This window comes from Barbus barbus (genome assembly GCF_936440315.1).
Source record: "Barbus barbus genome assembly, chromosome: 31".
Lineage (NCBI taxonomy): Eukaryota > Metazoa > Chordata > Actinopteri > Cypriniformes > Cyprinidae > Barbus > Barbus barbus.
Genome location: NC_136759.1, coordinates 10,977,410 through 10,994,231, shown reverse-complemented (window position 1 = coordinate 10,994,231; position 16,822 = coordinate 10,977,410). Strand labels below are relative to the sequence as shown.

Genomic DNA, 16,822 nt, shown 5'->3' with positions numbered 1-16,822 from the left:
CGATCAGGATGAGCAGCATAGAATCCCTCCATTAGGGAAGGGCCTAAGATGTCATTTCTGGGTACCCATGGACGTTCCTCTGCTCCATAGCCTTCCCAGTACACCAGGTATTCCAGTTGACCACCACGGCTTCGGGACTCCAGGATCTCTTTGACCTTGTAGATGGTGCCCTCTTCAAGGATTAAAGGAAGAGGGGGCTCCTCCGTCTGGCCAGGCTCTGTGGGAATAGGAACAGGGTCATGGTGAGGCTTTAATAGTGAAATGTGAAAAGTGTGATAAATTTTATATTGATGAGGAAGTTGAAGCCTGTATGTGACCGGGTTGACCTGTTCCAGGATGGTGAAGGGACCAACAAATCTGGGACTGAGCTTCTTGCTGGGCAGGCGCAACCTCATGTCCCTGGTGGACAACCAGACCCTCTGGCCTGGCTGGTAAGTGGGTGTTTCAGCTCATCGAAGGTCTGAAGCTGATGGTGTGCTGCGTCCCAGACCCTCTCACTTTCCCGGAACCAGTGATCGATGGCAGGAACATCGGAGGGTTCCCCTGACCAGGGAAACAGGGGAGGCTGGTAGCAGAGCATGCACTGGAAGGGAGTGAGACCAGTAGATGGATGTTGCAGGGAATTCTGGACGTACTCGGCCCAGTCTAGGAACTGGTTCCAGGAATCCTGGTGGCCATAGCAGAAGGTTCGTAGAAAGCACCCTACTTCCTTCACCTTCCTTTCCGTTTGCCCATTAGACTGTGGATGGTATCCAGAGGAGAGGCTTACGGTCACACCTAGGAGATTGAAGAATACATGCAAGACTCGAGAGATGAACTGCGAACCCCGGTCTGACACAATGTCCTCAGGAATCTTCGCTGTTGTCTGCGCTTGTTTACAATACCTACAGAACTCCTGATGGTTCAGCAGGCGGCTGGCCTCGAACAAGGGGAAATAAGGGGTACCTATTCTAATATTCCGTGGTATGTATGGCCTAAACAGCAATCTTATGTTTGGGAGTGGTTTAGAAAGACGATATACTTTCTATAGTTTTATAGTGGTATATTATTATAGGCCTAGGTATTTTTAACCATTCTATTATTAAAGGAAACATGATGGAGATTGCTGAACAACAAAACTAGTGAAATTAGTTAATGAGTTTCTGCTATGATTTATAATTCACGAGTCTACTTACCTTATGAAAGCAGCTTAGCAGCTTCACATCAGCAACTTCTCAACACCACTATCACCAAATAACTTTGCATGATATACAGGGTTTGAAATTAACACCCGCCAAATGCGGGTAAAAATCAGCTGTGGCGGGTAACGCTGTCAAATCACGAGCCAATTTGGCGGGTTACTTTTCGTAAGTTATGTTCACTCATTAATGTCTTGGGGAAGTTCATGCAAGCCAAGTCTGTGCAGGTTTAGCACTGAACTCATGAGACAGCATGACATTATCGAGTATATTAAACACACCTAGAGTGCACGCATACATGACATAATTAAGTCTGGTTAGACTAACTTCTAGTGCGTTCTTTCATTGCATGATTCAGTTTATTAATAATTAATTAATAATAATTAATGGAGGATAATGTTAAATTATTTGATATTCAGGAAGTGGATCAATCTGTAATTATGAGAATTATTAATGAATGAAATACTACATATTTTAAAGATATATATATATAATCTTGACACTGTCTTTTAAAAAAATAAATGGAAGTGTTTTAGTCAAGCCCTTTACTCATCTAATCAATCTCTCTATCAGAACTGGGCAGTTTCCTGATAGTTGGAAAAAAGCATTGGTAAAGCCTATTTTCAAATCCGGGAATACAGATGACATGGTTAATTATAGACCAATTAGCCTTCTTCCAGTTCTGTCCAAAGTGCTGGAAAAGGTTGTATCAGAACAATTTTTGCATCACTTGGAGAATAATAATCTTTTACACCCTTTACAATTTGGTTTTAGACATAATTATTCTACAGAAACAGCTACTTGCTTATTATTAGAAAATATTAAGCGGTCACTTGATAAAGGATGTAAAGTTGGTGCAGTCTTCATGGATTTGAAAAAGGCATTTGATACCGTAAACCATAATATTTTGATGTCAAAAATGACAAAGTATAATATATCAAAGCAATCTTTGTTATGGTTTGATTCGTATTTAAAGGGTCGTGAACAAAGTGTTATCATTAATAATGTTAAGTCAGCTCCTCATAATATCGATATAGGAATTCCTCGGCGAACAATTTTGGGTCCAATTCTTTTTAGTATTTATATTAATGATCTTCCAGAAATATGCCCTAATGCAAGTCTTCAAATGTATGCTGATGACACGGTCATCTATGTATCTGGTAGGAATTGTGTGGAAATTGAAGAAAAATTATCTAGAAATTTGGAGAAAGTGTCAGCTTGGCTTGATGCCTCTTTTTTAACCCTAAATACTAAGAAGACAAAGTCCATATGTTTCTCAATAACAAAATTATCGGTAACAGAGTCATTAAACATCAGAATTAAAGATGAGATTATAGAACAAGTATCGTAAGAAAAATATCTTGGTATGATTTTAGATTCTCAGTTAAATTTTAAAAGTCATGTTAAAAAGTTATGTAAAACAATTAAGGCAAATCTTGCCAGCTTTAGAATAATAAGAAATTGTCTAACATATGACCATGCTTTTTTGTTTTTGAATTTGATGATATTATCACATATGGTATATGGATTATCTATTTGGTCTCAGACAAATCAATGCATAACTAATCAGGTTGAATGCCTCTATAATAGAGCCTTGAAAGTTTTAGATAGAAAGCAAATAAGATACCATCACTGTCAGATCCTTAGTAAATTTAAGATTTTGAGCTTTGCTCACCTTGTCTTTTTTCATTATGTAAAGCTTGTGTTTAAATGTTTAAATGGACTTGCTCCTATGTCTTTATGTCATTTTTTTGTGAGATTACAGGGAAGCAGTAGATCCACTAGAGCGGCTTCTAGTGGAAATTGTAGAGTTACACATTGTAAAACATCATTTGCTCAGACTGCTCTCTCAATGAAAGGTGTGAAATTTTTTAATTCGTTACCTGATTATTTAAAATCTACTGTAAATTATAATTATTTTAAAAAAGCCACAAAATCTTGGTTGATACATCAACAAACCTGTAGTCATGTTTAGGGTATTAGTATTATAAATTTGTGTACTACTTGTTGTTTTTCTTGTAATTGTAATTTGTAAAAGCCCTTCTACGGACAAGTGTTGCGAATTAGCTTTGGCTATAAGCACTATGGTACGTGCATGGGAGGACTGTTGTTTCAGTTCCATCTATGTTTATTGTATCTGTCCCTAACAAATAAAATAAAAATAAAAATAAAAAAAATGCATTCAAAATAATCACATAATTCAAGATAAGGGGGCAGATATTGTATGTATTTATATCAATTCATATAGTTCATCAATATCACACGAAGAGTGTCGTTTTTTTCTTAAAAAAATCAGGTTACAAATGTGATATTGATTTTATACAACAGTTCAATTAACAATAAGTTAATATCAAGAGACTTACGTTTCAGACACCATATTGCCTGTTTTTGCTCTATTTCGCCAACAAAAAACATTCCAAACATGCAGCCACAGCATTGTTTTGCATCTCTGAGCAACATGACGGTGTTTTGTTCCTGAATGAATCAATCGTTTAAATTATTCGGTTCAATCGCAACGACTCGGTGACTTGCTGCCACCTGCTGGCGGTTTTAATTTCACATTTAAAGTATAATTTTTTTCATTTTTAAAATAATTTCAAATATCAGTATTCAACATTTCATGTTTAAAATATCAAAACATTATTTATGCATTTGTAACTGCAGGTTAAAACATTCCACGTCTCTCTAAGCTGCATTAACATGTGTAAATACATCTAAATGCCACTTCAGATGCATTTTCTGTAAAGATGAATTTTTAAATTTGAATGTTTAGTAACAGCCTAAATGTATTGTATAAATGTATAAATGTGACTGATTAAATGTAAGAATTTGACTCAATAATATCAAAAACTATAGGAGTCAGCTGTCCACAGTAGTCCTTAAGATATCAGCACAATAACACACTCAGCAAAATATTGCCTGATTATCTTTATTGATACAATCCCAGAAAATACTTTCTCTTTTCTTTTTTTTTCTTTTTTGTCAATATCGCGCACCCCTAGTACTGACACGAAATGATTTGCAACAGTTGCTTTGTCACGTCCAGTGTAGAGAGCCTCAAGCTGTTGGCTTATTTCCCTTTGTTTCTCTTTTTTTGGCTAGTAGAAGTTATGAATGGCCAGTAACTTAAAAAATGAGTAGCCAAATTGGCTGGTGAGTTAGGAACCTAGGTGTGCTGTTTGATAGCAATCTTTTATTTGAAAGCCATGTTAAAAAAGCTACCCTAAACAAATTGCAGGTAAACTCGGCTGCTAGAATTCTTACTAGAACTAGGATGAGAGATCATATTACACCGGTCTTGGAGTCTTTGCATTGGCTTCCTGTTAGTTTTAGGGTTGATTTTTAAAATTTTGATGCTCACTTACAAGGCTTTACATGGGTTGGCACCACAATATTTGTCTGAGCTTTTAATTCCTTATACTCCAACACGTGACCTTCGCTCATCTGAAACTGGTCTTCTAAGTGTTCCTTTAACCCGTTTAAGATTGATGGGCGATAGGGCTTTTTCTTCATTAGCTCCAAAACTGTGGAATTCTTTACCTATTGAGATAAGGCAAGCTAAAACTCTTAGCACTTTTAAATCTCGCCTTAAAACTCATTTTTTTAGGGTAGCTTTTAATTAAACATTTGTATTACTCAAAAGAGTAATGTATTATTTTTATATTGTTTTATTTGTAGTGTTTTTGATCTTTTTATTGTGTATGGTTTTATCTGTTGTTGTAAAGTGCTTTGAGATCTTCATTTAAAGGCGCTATAGAAAATAAAGTTTTTTATTATTATTATTATTATTATTATGTTTCTAGCATCTGTAAACCTGCGTTTTTCCATCTCAAAAACATCTAAATTGTGACCTATGCTCTCAACGTTAAAAGCAGAAATGCTAATTCATGCGTTTATGACCTCGAGGTTAGATTATTGTAATGCTTTATTGGTTGGTTGTTCTGCACGCTTGATCAACATACTACAGCTGGTCCAAAATGCAGCAGCTAGAGTTCTTACTAGAACCAGGAAGTATGACCATATTAGCCCGGTTCTGTCAACACTGCACTGGCTCCCCATCAAACATCGTATAGATTTTAAAATCTTGTTAACTACTTGTAAAGCCCTGAATGACTTAACTCCTCAGTACCTGAGCGAGCTCTTATCACATTATAGTCCTCCACGTCCGCTGCATTCTCAAAACTCTGGCCGTTTGATAATACCTAGAATATCAAAATCGACTGCAGGCGGCAGATCCTTTTCCTATTTAGCACCCAAACTCTGGAACAATCTACCTAACGCTGTTCGGGAGGCAGACACACTCTGTCAGTTTAAATCTAGATTAAAGACACATTTATTTAACCTGGCTTACACATAACACACTACTACACTTCTATTATTCAAATCCATTAAAGGATTGTGAGGCTGCATTAATTAGATCAACCGGAACCGGGAACACTCCCCATAACATACGATGAAAGAATGGCATCTATGCTAATATTTGTCTGTTTCTTTTTTATTCTGTTTCTCAGCCTGTGTCTGGATCAGATGGTGGATTGGTGCCGGGAGATGATGTCTCCCTGGTCGTCGGCAGAGGCTGGGACGCCTGGATAAGCCCCGGGGACATATCCCCAGTGAAGATCTCGACTTACAATAAAACTAAAAATAAAAGAAAATAACTAAAAATATAATAAAATACCTAACTACATAATACTATTATTGTTATAAATTAGAATAATAATAAAATGGAAATAAATACATTTATACATTTAAATTAATTAAAACAATAAGTAAACAATAAATAAACAATTATCTCCTGGCCAGAGGAGAACTGGCCCCCCAACTGAGCCTGGTTTCTCCCAAGTTTTTTTTTTTCTCCATTCTGTTACAGAGGGAGTTTTGGTTCCTTGCCGCTGTCGCCTCTGGCTTGCTCAGTTGGGGACACTTAATTTCTAGTGATTATCGTCAATTTGATTTCGCAGATACTATTTAAACTAAACTGATCTAGACAATGACATGAAATGCCTTAACTGAAAATTGAGTGTTTAATCTTATTTTTATACATTACTGACACTCTATCCTCCAATTTGATACTGTTAAGTGCTTTGACACAATCTGTATTGTTAAAAGCGCTATATAAATAAAGGTGACTTGACTTGACCATTTTGACTAGTTCACAGTTCCTGGTTTCAATCGCCACTCAATGTTGTGAGAACATACTCAGGAAAAACTATCCAGTTTTAAAAGAGCACATTCCAGTCAGTTTCAAAAATCTCTCTCCTCTTCGCTTCGATTAGTTTTCTTGTATTTTCGACACATTGGGTGGGTCATAAACTTTAAACATGGTGGACCATTGCTGCTGTCAATGCTGCTCTCACAATAACCACATCCCTTTGTGTTGTCGCTAAAGTAGTGTATTTATAGGCTAGATATGAACGATCATTCGAAGCATAATGTATGTTTTATAAACCGTGAAATAAGCATGTATTTGACCGAAATTCCAGAATTGTCAGCAAATTGCATGTATAGCGCGGTGTATGTTTATATGGTTGTCAACCAATGGGCTCAGAAGACTGTATTGAGCACGAGTGTAAAAACACCAAAGTAGAAGACTTTTTCCGCAAGAGAAAAGAGAATGCTGAGTTCTTGTTATTGTTGGTATTTAAGAACAGACTATTCTCACATGTTCTTTATACAGAACAACATTTCTATTAATTCTCCACTGAATCATGTGATCTGAAGAGCACCATCCATTATCTTCCACGAGCGTGAGTGTTTATGAGTCAGAGCTCGTTCACTGACCTGTCAATCATGTAATCATATCTCTTGCCTTTCTGTATATGGCGCAGTGGTGATGCGCCATATATGATGTGGTGGTGATGCGCCATATATGATGTGGTGGTGATGGTGATGTGGTGATGGCGCAGTGGATAAGACACATGCTTCTCAATATTATTAACTCATCGTTATATTTACGTCACGTCCCAAAACCATTCAAGGTGGCGGTTATTAAGCCTCTTATTAAGAAACCACAACTAGATTCAAATGAACTGGCAAATTACAGACCCATTTCAAATCTTCCGTTTATGTCAAAAATTTTAGAAAAAGTTGTCTACTCAACTATGCTCCTTTTTGCAAAAAAATGATCTCTATGAAGAATTTCAATCAGGTTTCAGGCCCAATCATAGTACAGAAACTGCACTTGTTAAAATTACGAATAACTTACTACTTGCTTCAGATCAAGGCTGCACCTCATTGCTAGTATTACTTGATCTTAGTGCTGCGTTTGACACTATAGACCATAATATACTCATAGATCGATTACAAAAATATATTGGTATTCAAGGACAGGCTTTAAGATGGTTTAGATCCTACCTGTCCGATCGCTACCACTTTGTCCATTTAAATGGAGAGTCATCTCAATTATCACCAGTAAAGTATGGAGTACCACAAGGATCTGTCCTAGGTCCTCTGCTATTTTCAATTTACATGTTGCCCCTTGGAAATATTATTAGAAAACACGGGATAAATTTTCATTGCTATGCTGATGATACTCAATTATATATCTCAACAAGACCAGATGAAACTTCTCAACTATCTAAGATAATAGATTGTGTAAAAAGTGTAAAAGATTGGATGACCAATAATTTCCTCCTACTAAATTCAGACAAGACAGAGATATTACTTATTGGACCAAAAAACAGTACACAGAATCTCGTGGATTATAATTTGCAACTAGACGGATGTACTGTTACGTTCTCTAAAGTCAAAAATCTGGGTGTTATTTTAGACAGCAACTTGTCCTTTGAAAATCATATTTCCCATGTTACAAAAACAGCATTCTTCAATCTTAGAAACATTGCCAAGCTTCGAAGCATGCTACCTGTTTCTGATGCAGAAAAGCTAGTTCATGCATTCATGACCTCTAGACTGGACTATTGTAATGCACTGTTAGGTGGTTGTCCTGCATCTTCAATAAACAAGCTACAGATAGTCCAAAATGCAGCGGCTAGAGTTCTTACCAGATCAAGAAAATATGATCATATTACTCCAATTTTACAGTCTCTGCACTGGCTACCCATTAAGTTCCGTATCATTTACAAATTATTATTACTTGCCTATAAGGCCCTAAATGGTTTAGCACCTGCGTACCTAACTTGTCTTCTACCACGCTACAATCCAACCCGCTCTCTAAGGTCGCAAAACTCTGGACTTTTGGTAGTACCTAGGATAGCAAAGTCCACTAAAGGAGGTAGAGCTTTTTCACATTTGGCTCCCAAACTCTGGAATAGCCTTCCTGATAACATTCGGGGTTCAGACACACTCTCTCTGTTTAAATCTAGATTAAAGACACATCTCTTTAGCCAAGCATACACATAATGCATTTTATAATCTTGTACTGCAGTTATATCTGATCAAATGTACATTATTATTATTCTTTAGCTTGGGTTGAACAATTTATTTTTGCTTAGATGGAACAGCAGCTACGCTAATCATGTCTCTGCTTGTCTCTACGTTTCTGCCACGGGATTAACATCCCGTGGTAGCCAGGAATTACAGAACTTCAGTCTGGATCCAACCACTACATGATCTGAGATGACCGAACACCTGAGATGGAGGATCAGCGCCGGGAGATGACGTATGTGTCCCTGATCGTAGGCAGAGGCCAAACACCTGGATGAACGCCAGAGACAGATCCCCATTGAGGACCCCACCACTTAGACAGCCATCGGAAAAGACCACTGGAACCAGCTGAGCCCATTCAATCTGACTTGCTGCAGTTTGGAACTGAACTGCTGGTTTGTTGGCCAGAGGAGAATTGGCCCCCCGACTGAGCCTGGTTTCTCCCAAGGTTTTTTTTTTCTCCATTCTATCACCGATGGAGTTTTGGTTCCTTGCCGCTGTCGCCTCTGGCTTGCTTAGTTGGGGACGCTTCATTTCCAGCGATATCGCCGACCTTATTGCAAAGACACTATTTAAACTTATTGACACATTATTTTCCTTTTGTGATATTGTGCAGTGCTTTGACACAATTTGCATTGTAAAAAGCGCTATATAAATAAAGGTGACTTGACTTGACTTGACATGCCTTTGGTGTGAGAGACCCGCGTTCGAATCCACTGTGAGACACCAATGTGTCCCTGAGCAAGACACTTAACCCCCTAGTTGCTCCAGAGGCGTGCGACCTCTGACATATATAGCAATTGTAAGTCGCTTTGGATAAAAGCGTCAGCTAAATTAATAAATGTAAATGTATATAGAAAAGAGAAACCTTTTTCTACACATGAAATAGGAAAGCAATTAATTATGTAATTATGCAATTATCTGTAATTATGAAGATTCTGTATATGTTTTTATGCAGCTCGTGGGATTTTTTTAACAATAAAGGATGTTTCTGACACATGACAAGTGTAGTACTCCTGAAAAGAAGTATATAAAGATGAAAAATGAAAAAGAGGGCGCTACAGTGATGGCTTCCTTGATGGCGTATTTACTCTGAATGAATAATAAAAACATATGCATATAACAAAAGCTCCGCACATTACAGTATCACTATTTCCCAGTAATGACTGAATGTAAACATGAGTGATTTCAAACACTTTCCATCACAATAGAAGAAATAAGAAAAAACAATCAACATTTTACACACTCATACGATTCACATGCTCTAGTCTCAACTGACACAGTGACCCTCAAAACACGTTTTTTTAGAAACAGGATAAGATACTAAAAATGTACACATAAGCACCAAAAGATATATAACATCTTCATTAGTATTTACCCTTAACAATGTAATGAAAGAATTAAATTGGCGATACAAGAATACAGCTGGGATATTAACCACATGTTCATTTCTAAACGCTGTTCAATCCCTCGTATCTGATGTACTTCATTCAATAAAAACATATACAAAATTAATTCAGATAACCGTATTGCATAACTCAGGCACAAAAGGGTTAAATTACGTAAACGTGCCAGTTTAAGATAACTCATAAGTATGAAACAACATCATGAACTTTTATACACACAAATAACATCGACATACTGACCATTTATCACATATAGCGGCTATCGCGCTAATCACAAGGCACCCATGCTAACCATGTGCTCAGGCCTGCTAAACTCATGACGCATTATCAGTATAGTAAAACAAACTGCTTTCAGCACACATAAATCATCAATATCGTATTACACAGTGTTTACATTTAAACGGAAGAGTGTTTTGTGCATCTTGTTTTACGATTACCTGAAAAGAAATATATAAAGATGAATAAAGAAAAATGAAAAAAAGAGCGTTACAGTGATGGCTTCCTTGATGGCGTATTTACTCTGAATGAAGCACATCATGGGTGCGCCACCTACTGAAGCGTGCAATGACGTCATGACGAAAATAATGAATTCAAATGCACATAACACCTTTTAAGCATGAATAGGAAATTAAACACTATTTAGCAATATTAGAAAAATAACAATTTTATGAAATGGATTCAAAGAAAATGTACCACACAAACATAACTGGTATTCAATATATCACACAAGCAGGTCTCGATCAGTCCATTATAAAACATACAAAGAGTGCATGTCTGCCTATTATAGAATCAAAATCCATTTTAGATCACAATCGGAAGTTATTATAAGCACTCAATGATTTAAAGTGGGTTTTGAGCAAAAACATTAATAATTACATACATTTTCAATGTAGCTTGATTGTAGTTGTACCTCTTTTCAGATGTATTGTAAGCATATGGATATTTTGTGTTTCTGATGAAGAAACGCAAGTTTTTTTATCTTAATTTAATGCTGTATATTGAACAGCGGAAGATGTAAGCCAAAGGATATACATAGACTTGGTCGGTGTCGCATCATAGCTGTGTGGGCGGAGTCGGCGTGGGGAAATTTGATCCTTTCCCCCTCATTGGAAAAGCATAGTGTTGACCTAGAATGGTCTACATAAAATCATTTCTGCTGCTTGACAGAGCAAGATACGTCGAAAAACCGAGTATTGGGTCGGACTGTTCGTACGGTAACTGTGACTGGACAAACAACCCAACAGAATGGCCAGAGGTGTCGTTTTCTCGACACTTTTTGTTACCTGATTGAGTCTCCAGGCAAGAGACCACTTACTACAAGTATATATGCTACATGAAGAAAAAATACATTGTTGTTCGGCACCACCTAGCATGCAGTCCTGAATTAGCAGAAGGCGAACATTCGTTTTGCGCTCGGTGTGAAAGCAACATTCGCGGGCGATTCACATCGCGCTCAGTGTGGAAAGGCCTTCAACCGAGGGTTTGGTTTGAAACAATAACAATAATAAAAAGTAGGCGTACACAGTGTATGTTTTTGCTAAATCGCTTGTATAGCCTACATACCATGTAATATTAGAATTAAGAATACTTACAGTAGAAATACTTTGAAATTTTACAGATTATTACACCTTTATTCCCCAAACTTTGCATATTATTCCTTATACCACCATCTTAGGACATAACTACCTAAGATGGCGGCGCGCACAGTCGCAGCGGCTTCTCTCTCTCCCGACAAATCGGTGTTTTCGTGTTTTTTGTCTTGTAAGTCGCAATGTTTTTGCACATTTTCGTCTCGTCTACCTGTCTTTAAGCGCGCATACAGTCTTGAGGTTCTGCTCGATGTCGGCAGAACCACATTTTTAGAGTTAAACTCTGCGCACGCTGAAGAGCTGCGGGACCTCGGTCTGCTCCGAATGCCTACTCCATCACCGACCCCCACTACTGCATCTCGCCCACAGCGGAGGCGCTACAAGCGGCGTGAGAGGAAGCAGAAGAGGGGTAAGCGCGGAGGTATCCGAGCTAGGCTAGCGGCCAACCCACACAAGCTAGCTATCCCCACCATCGTACTGGCGAACGTATGCTCTTTGGACAATAAACTGGACTACATCCGACTACTCCGCTCTACTCAGAGGACTGTAAGAGACTGTTGTGTTTTTGTGTTTACGGAAACATGGCTTAACAACAGCGTACCGGACTGCGCCATACAGCTCAACCAGCTAACATGCTATCGAGCTGACAGAGCTCTCGTCGAGGGAGGTAAGATCCGCGGCGGCGGTCTCTGTGTTTACATCAATGATGCATGGTGTCGCGACGCTGTTGTGGTCTGCAAACACTGCTCACCCCTGGTGGAGTTTATGATTATTAAGTGCCGGCCGTTCTATCTACCGAGGGAATATACAGCCATACTGCTCGTTGCTGTATACATCCCTCCCAGCTCCAACAACAACAACAGGAGTGAGGCACTAAATGATCTGTACCAGCACACCAGTGAGCAGCAGACAGCCCACCCAGATGCTTTTCTTATCTTGGCTGGGGATTTCAACCACGCAGACTTAAAGAGTGTGTTCCCAAAAATTCACCAACACATAGACTTTCCAACAAGGGGAAAAAAACACTCTGGACTTTGTTTACACCACCCAGAGAGGAGCTTACAAGGCCCTCCCCCTCCCCCACCTCGGAGCCTCAGACCACATCACTGTCATGCTAATGCCTGCATACAGACCGCTCGTTAAAGTCACCAAACCAGTTCACAAACAGATTCAAGTGTGGCCGGAAGGGTCGTCAGAGGCACTTCAAGACTGTTTTGACACCACTGACTGGAATATGTTTAAACAGGCTGCCACATACAACAACATTACAGACCTCCAAGAGTACTCAGAGACTGTTACTGCCTACATCTCTAAGTGCATTGATGATGTAACAGTCACAAAGTCCATCACTGTCCGGGCCAACCAGAAGCCGTGGATGACAGGGGAGGTCTACAGACTTCTGAAGGCTCGGAACGCTGCCTTTAGAGCTGGAGATGAGGAGGGCCTGAAGACAGCTAGGGCCAACCTATCCCGCGGCATCAAAGAGGCCAAGAGACAGTACTCCAGGAGGATAGCCCATCGTTTCAGCGACAGCAGAGACACGCGGAGCCTGTGGCAGGGGATACAGACCATTACGGATTACAAGCCCCCACCACAGACCTGTGACAACACCATCCCCCTGCTGAACGATCTGAATGCCTTCTTTGCTCACTTTGAGGCACAAAACAGCACCACTGCACAGAAGACTCCACCTCCTCCCGGTGATCAGGTGATGACGCTGTCCCCTGACAGCGTGAGGAGGTCCCTCAGCAGGATCAATTCACGCAAAGCTCGGGGTCCTGACAGCATTCCTGGGCGTGTACTGAGAGACTGTGCAGTGGAACTCACTGAGGTCTTCACAGACATCTTCAACATCTCACTAAATCAGGCTGTTGTCCCCACATGCTTCAAAGCTACCACCATCATTCCAGTCCCTAAGAAGTCATCTCCATCCTGCTTCAATGACTACCGTCCAATAGCACTCACTCCCATCCTCATGAAGTGCTTTGAACAGCTAGTCTTGCACCACATCAAGTCTGTCCTCCCCCTCCCTGGACCCCTTCCAGTTTGCATATAGGTCCAACTGCTCGACCGATGATGCCATCACCACTGCCCTCCACCCAGCCCTCACACATCTGGAGAAAAAAGACTCATATGTCAGGATGCTGTTCATAGACTTCAGTTCAGCATTCAACACAATCATCCCTCAACAGCTCACTCACAAACTGGCCCAGCTGGGGCTCAATACCTCTCTGTGCAACTGGCTGTTGGACTTCCTGACCGGGAGACCTCAAGCAGTACGGGTTGGCAGTAACACATCCAGCACCATCACACTGAACACTGAGGCCCCACAAGGATGTGTGCTGAGCCCTCTCCTCTTCACTCTGCTGACCCACGACTGCACACCATCACACAACTCCAACATTTTCATTAAGTTTGCGGATGACACGACTGTGGTGAGTCTCATCAGCAACAGAGATGAGACAAACTACAGGAGCGAGGTGAGCCGCCTGGCCGGGTGGTGCAGTGACAACAATCTCTCTCTGAATGTGGAGAAGACGAAGGAGATTGTTGTTGACTTCATGAGAGTACACACTCAGCATGCCACTCTGACCATCAACGGTGCGACTGTGGAGAGAGTGAGCAGCACCAAGTTCCTGGGTGTGCACATCACAGAAGACCTCTCCTGGACTAACAACACTGTAGCACTGGCCAAGAAAGCACAGCAGCGTCTCTACTTCCTCCGCAAACTCAGAAGAGCCAGAGCCCCGGCCCCCATCATGTGCACCTTCTACAGAGGCACCATCGAGAGCATCCTAACCAGCTGCATCACTGTGTGGTATGGCGCTTGCAACGCATCCTGCCGCAAGTCACTTCAACGCATAGTGAGAGCAGCTGAGAAGATCGTTGGTGTCTCTCTCCCCTCCCTCCAGGACATTTACAACACCCGTCTCACCCGCAGAGCCCTCCGCATTGCAGGTGATCCCACCCACCCGACACACAGCTTCTTCAGTCTGCTGCCATCAGGGAGGAGACTGCGGAGTCTCCAGGCGAGGACCAGCAGACTGAAGGACCCCAACCCCCCCCCACACCCATATATTTGCACTACAAATATATTTACACAGTGTTGTTTTTATTTAACTGGTTTTGCACTCTAACTGCCAGGCGCCTTATGCCACTTTATCAATCTAATTCTTATTTTTTTCTACAATATCCTCATTTGTATATTTGTATAGTTGTATGTACATATGTTTAAACTGTATTTATCTGTATCTGAACGTGTTTAATGTTAACTGTATGCACCAAGGGTCTGAGAGTAACGCAATTTCAATTCTCTGTATGTATGTGCTGTACATGTGGAAGAATTGACAATAAAGCTGACTTGACTTGACTTGACTTATACCTACGGAGGTACCGAATAGGTAGGCCTACACTATAATTACAAAAAAGTTACACTGTAAATTCTGTTTACTTACGCAGTATGTTGCAGGTTGTAGTCTAAAGCATTTCCCTTTTCCAGTTTAAAAATTAAAATTGAAGCAGACAAGGAAAACCAAAAATTAGTGAAGTTAAAATGTTATAAAAAATGCATTTGACTCTGTTGTAGGTCTGTTGTGTTTGTACATTTTATTTTATTTTAATTCAGAAAACAGCAAACCTTTCTCTTGCAAAAGTAAAAGGCCCTATAGCATTGAGTATACATGTTTAATAAAAGACGTAATTGCAATTACATTAACATTTGACATTTGTGCATACAGAATATAGATACTATATCACAGGCTACTAAAAAGTGATTGAGAATAGATTTATTTTACATTTAGGCCCAAAGCATGACACATCACTATTTCTTCCCACAATCAACTAATGAGCATCCACTAAAATACTGAATAAGCTATTTCTATATACATAAAACATATCTAACCCAGAGTCTTATTTGGATTGTTTTGGACAAAGATGGATTGTCCCAGAGAAACCAGTGATGTAGGCCTGTAAAAATAGCAATAGTCAATTCTAAATTAAACACTTATTTAGTTTAGATTCTTTTAACATGTTCCTTTGACCTAATCAAAACCAATTGCATATAAAACTTTAATATTATGTTTTACCATGCATGTTAACGCATGCATCTTTCAGAAACATGAAAACGTTTCACATTTTATTATGCAAATGTTGGACTGTGTTTCGGTTCATTTTCATTGCTCTTCATTGCGTGTCTGTCAGCATTATACAAGTGCTTATATATAGGTAAATCATATGTAACCAACAGTCTTTTTTCAACTGTTTGGCACTAAGGATTTTCCCAGAGAAACCAGTGATGTAGGCCCACATACAAAAAAATAACAATAGTAAATTTTACTTTAACCACTTATATCAGTCAGATTTTTTTAACATGTTCCTTTGATCTGATCAAAAGCCTTTGGATGTTAAAACTTCAATATTTTGTTTTACTATGCATGTTCACACATGCACTTTTCAGAAATGTGAAAATAGTAATTGTGCAGACATAACACACACAAAGATATCAACATATCAAAACAAACAGTTTATCTTCAGTGATAATTCATACTCTCCAAAAGAATAATACATTGTTCATAGATATATCAACGTGAAAAATGAACTTTATGCTAAGTGAAATAAATGTATTTTAAGTATAGTTCCTTGTACTTAAAAATGGCTGTATTGTTATTTCATCCTGTTACACTTTTGTAATTAATCATAACACTACTATGTAACAACATAGTAGTGTTACTACTGGTTATGTTGAATCTCTTGGCATTAGCAGTGACAAAAATATATTTTACAAGTATTTTACATTTTAGTGATTTTCCTGCGTAGAATTTTTAGCAGATTATTTCGTAATTCATGACTGTTCAATCCATAAACTATTGGATTCAGAAGTGGGGGCACTAGAAAAATGAGCATTCCCATAATCTTTTGCAGATTGGCGTTTACATTTGAGAACCTGTGTGACAGGATGGTAAAACTTCCAACAAACTCATATATGATGAAAATGACCAGCTGAGCAACACAGGTGTTGATGGCTTTGCTCTTTGCATCAGACCTACTCGTGACCAAGCAGGTCATCAAAATCTTCACATAGGAAAATACTTGAATGGAAACACTAATAATCTGCATCATGGCTGTTGTAAATAAGCCAAAGAGGTTGTTAACTATAGTATTACCACAGGCCAGCTTAACAAGAGAAGGGTTATCACAAAACACATTCAAAATATTAGATCTACATCTATAATTCCTTCCCTGCAAAGAAAACAGCAAAACAATGAAA

The 16,822-nt window shown here is 39.2% G+C and overlaps 1 protein-coding gene across 1 annotated transcript in view; it reads right to left on the bottom strand.

The window, feature by feature from the left end:
- Nucleotides 1–391: 391 nt before the first annotated feature.
- Nucleotides 392–16,822, bottom strand: part of LOC306851286 (olfactory receptor 8D1-like) — a gene marked incomplete at both ends in the record, with an annotated part of 29,166 nt that continues 12,735 nt past the window's right edge. Inside the window, 2 exons of the mRNA XM_079387444.1 lie at nucleotides 392–777; nucleotides 16,404–16,794. Of these exons, the coding sequence (XP_079243570.1) occupies nucleotides 392–777; nucleotides 16,404–16,794 (777 nt within the window). The remainder of the gene's footprint in view (nucleotides 778–16,403; nucleotides 16,795–16,822) is intronic.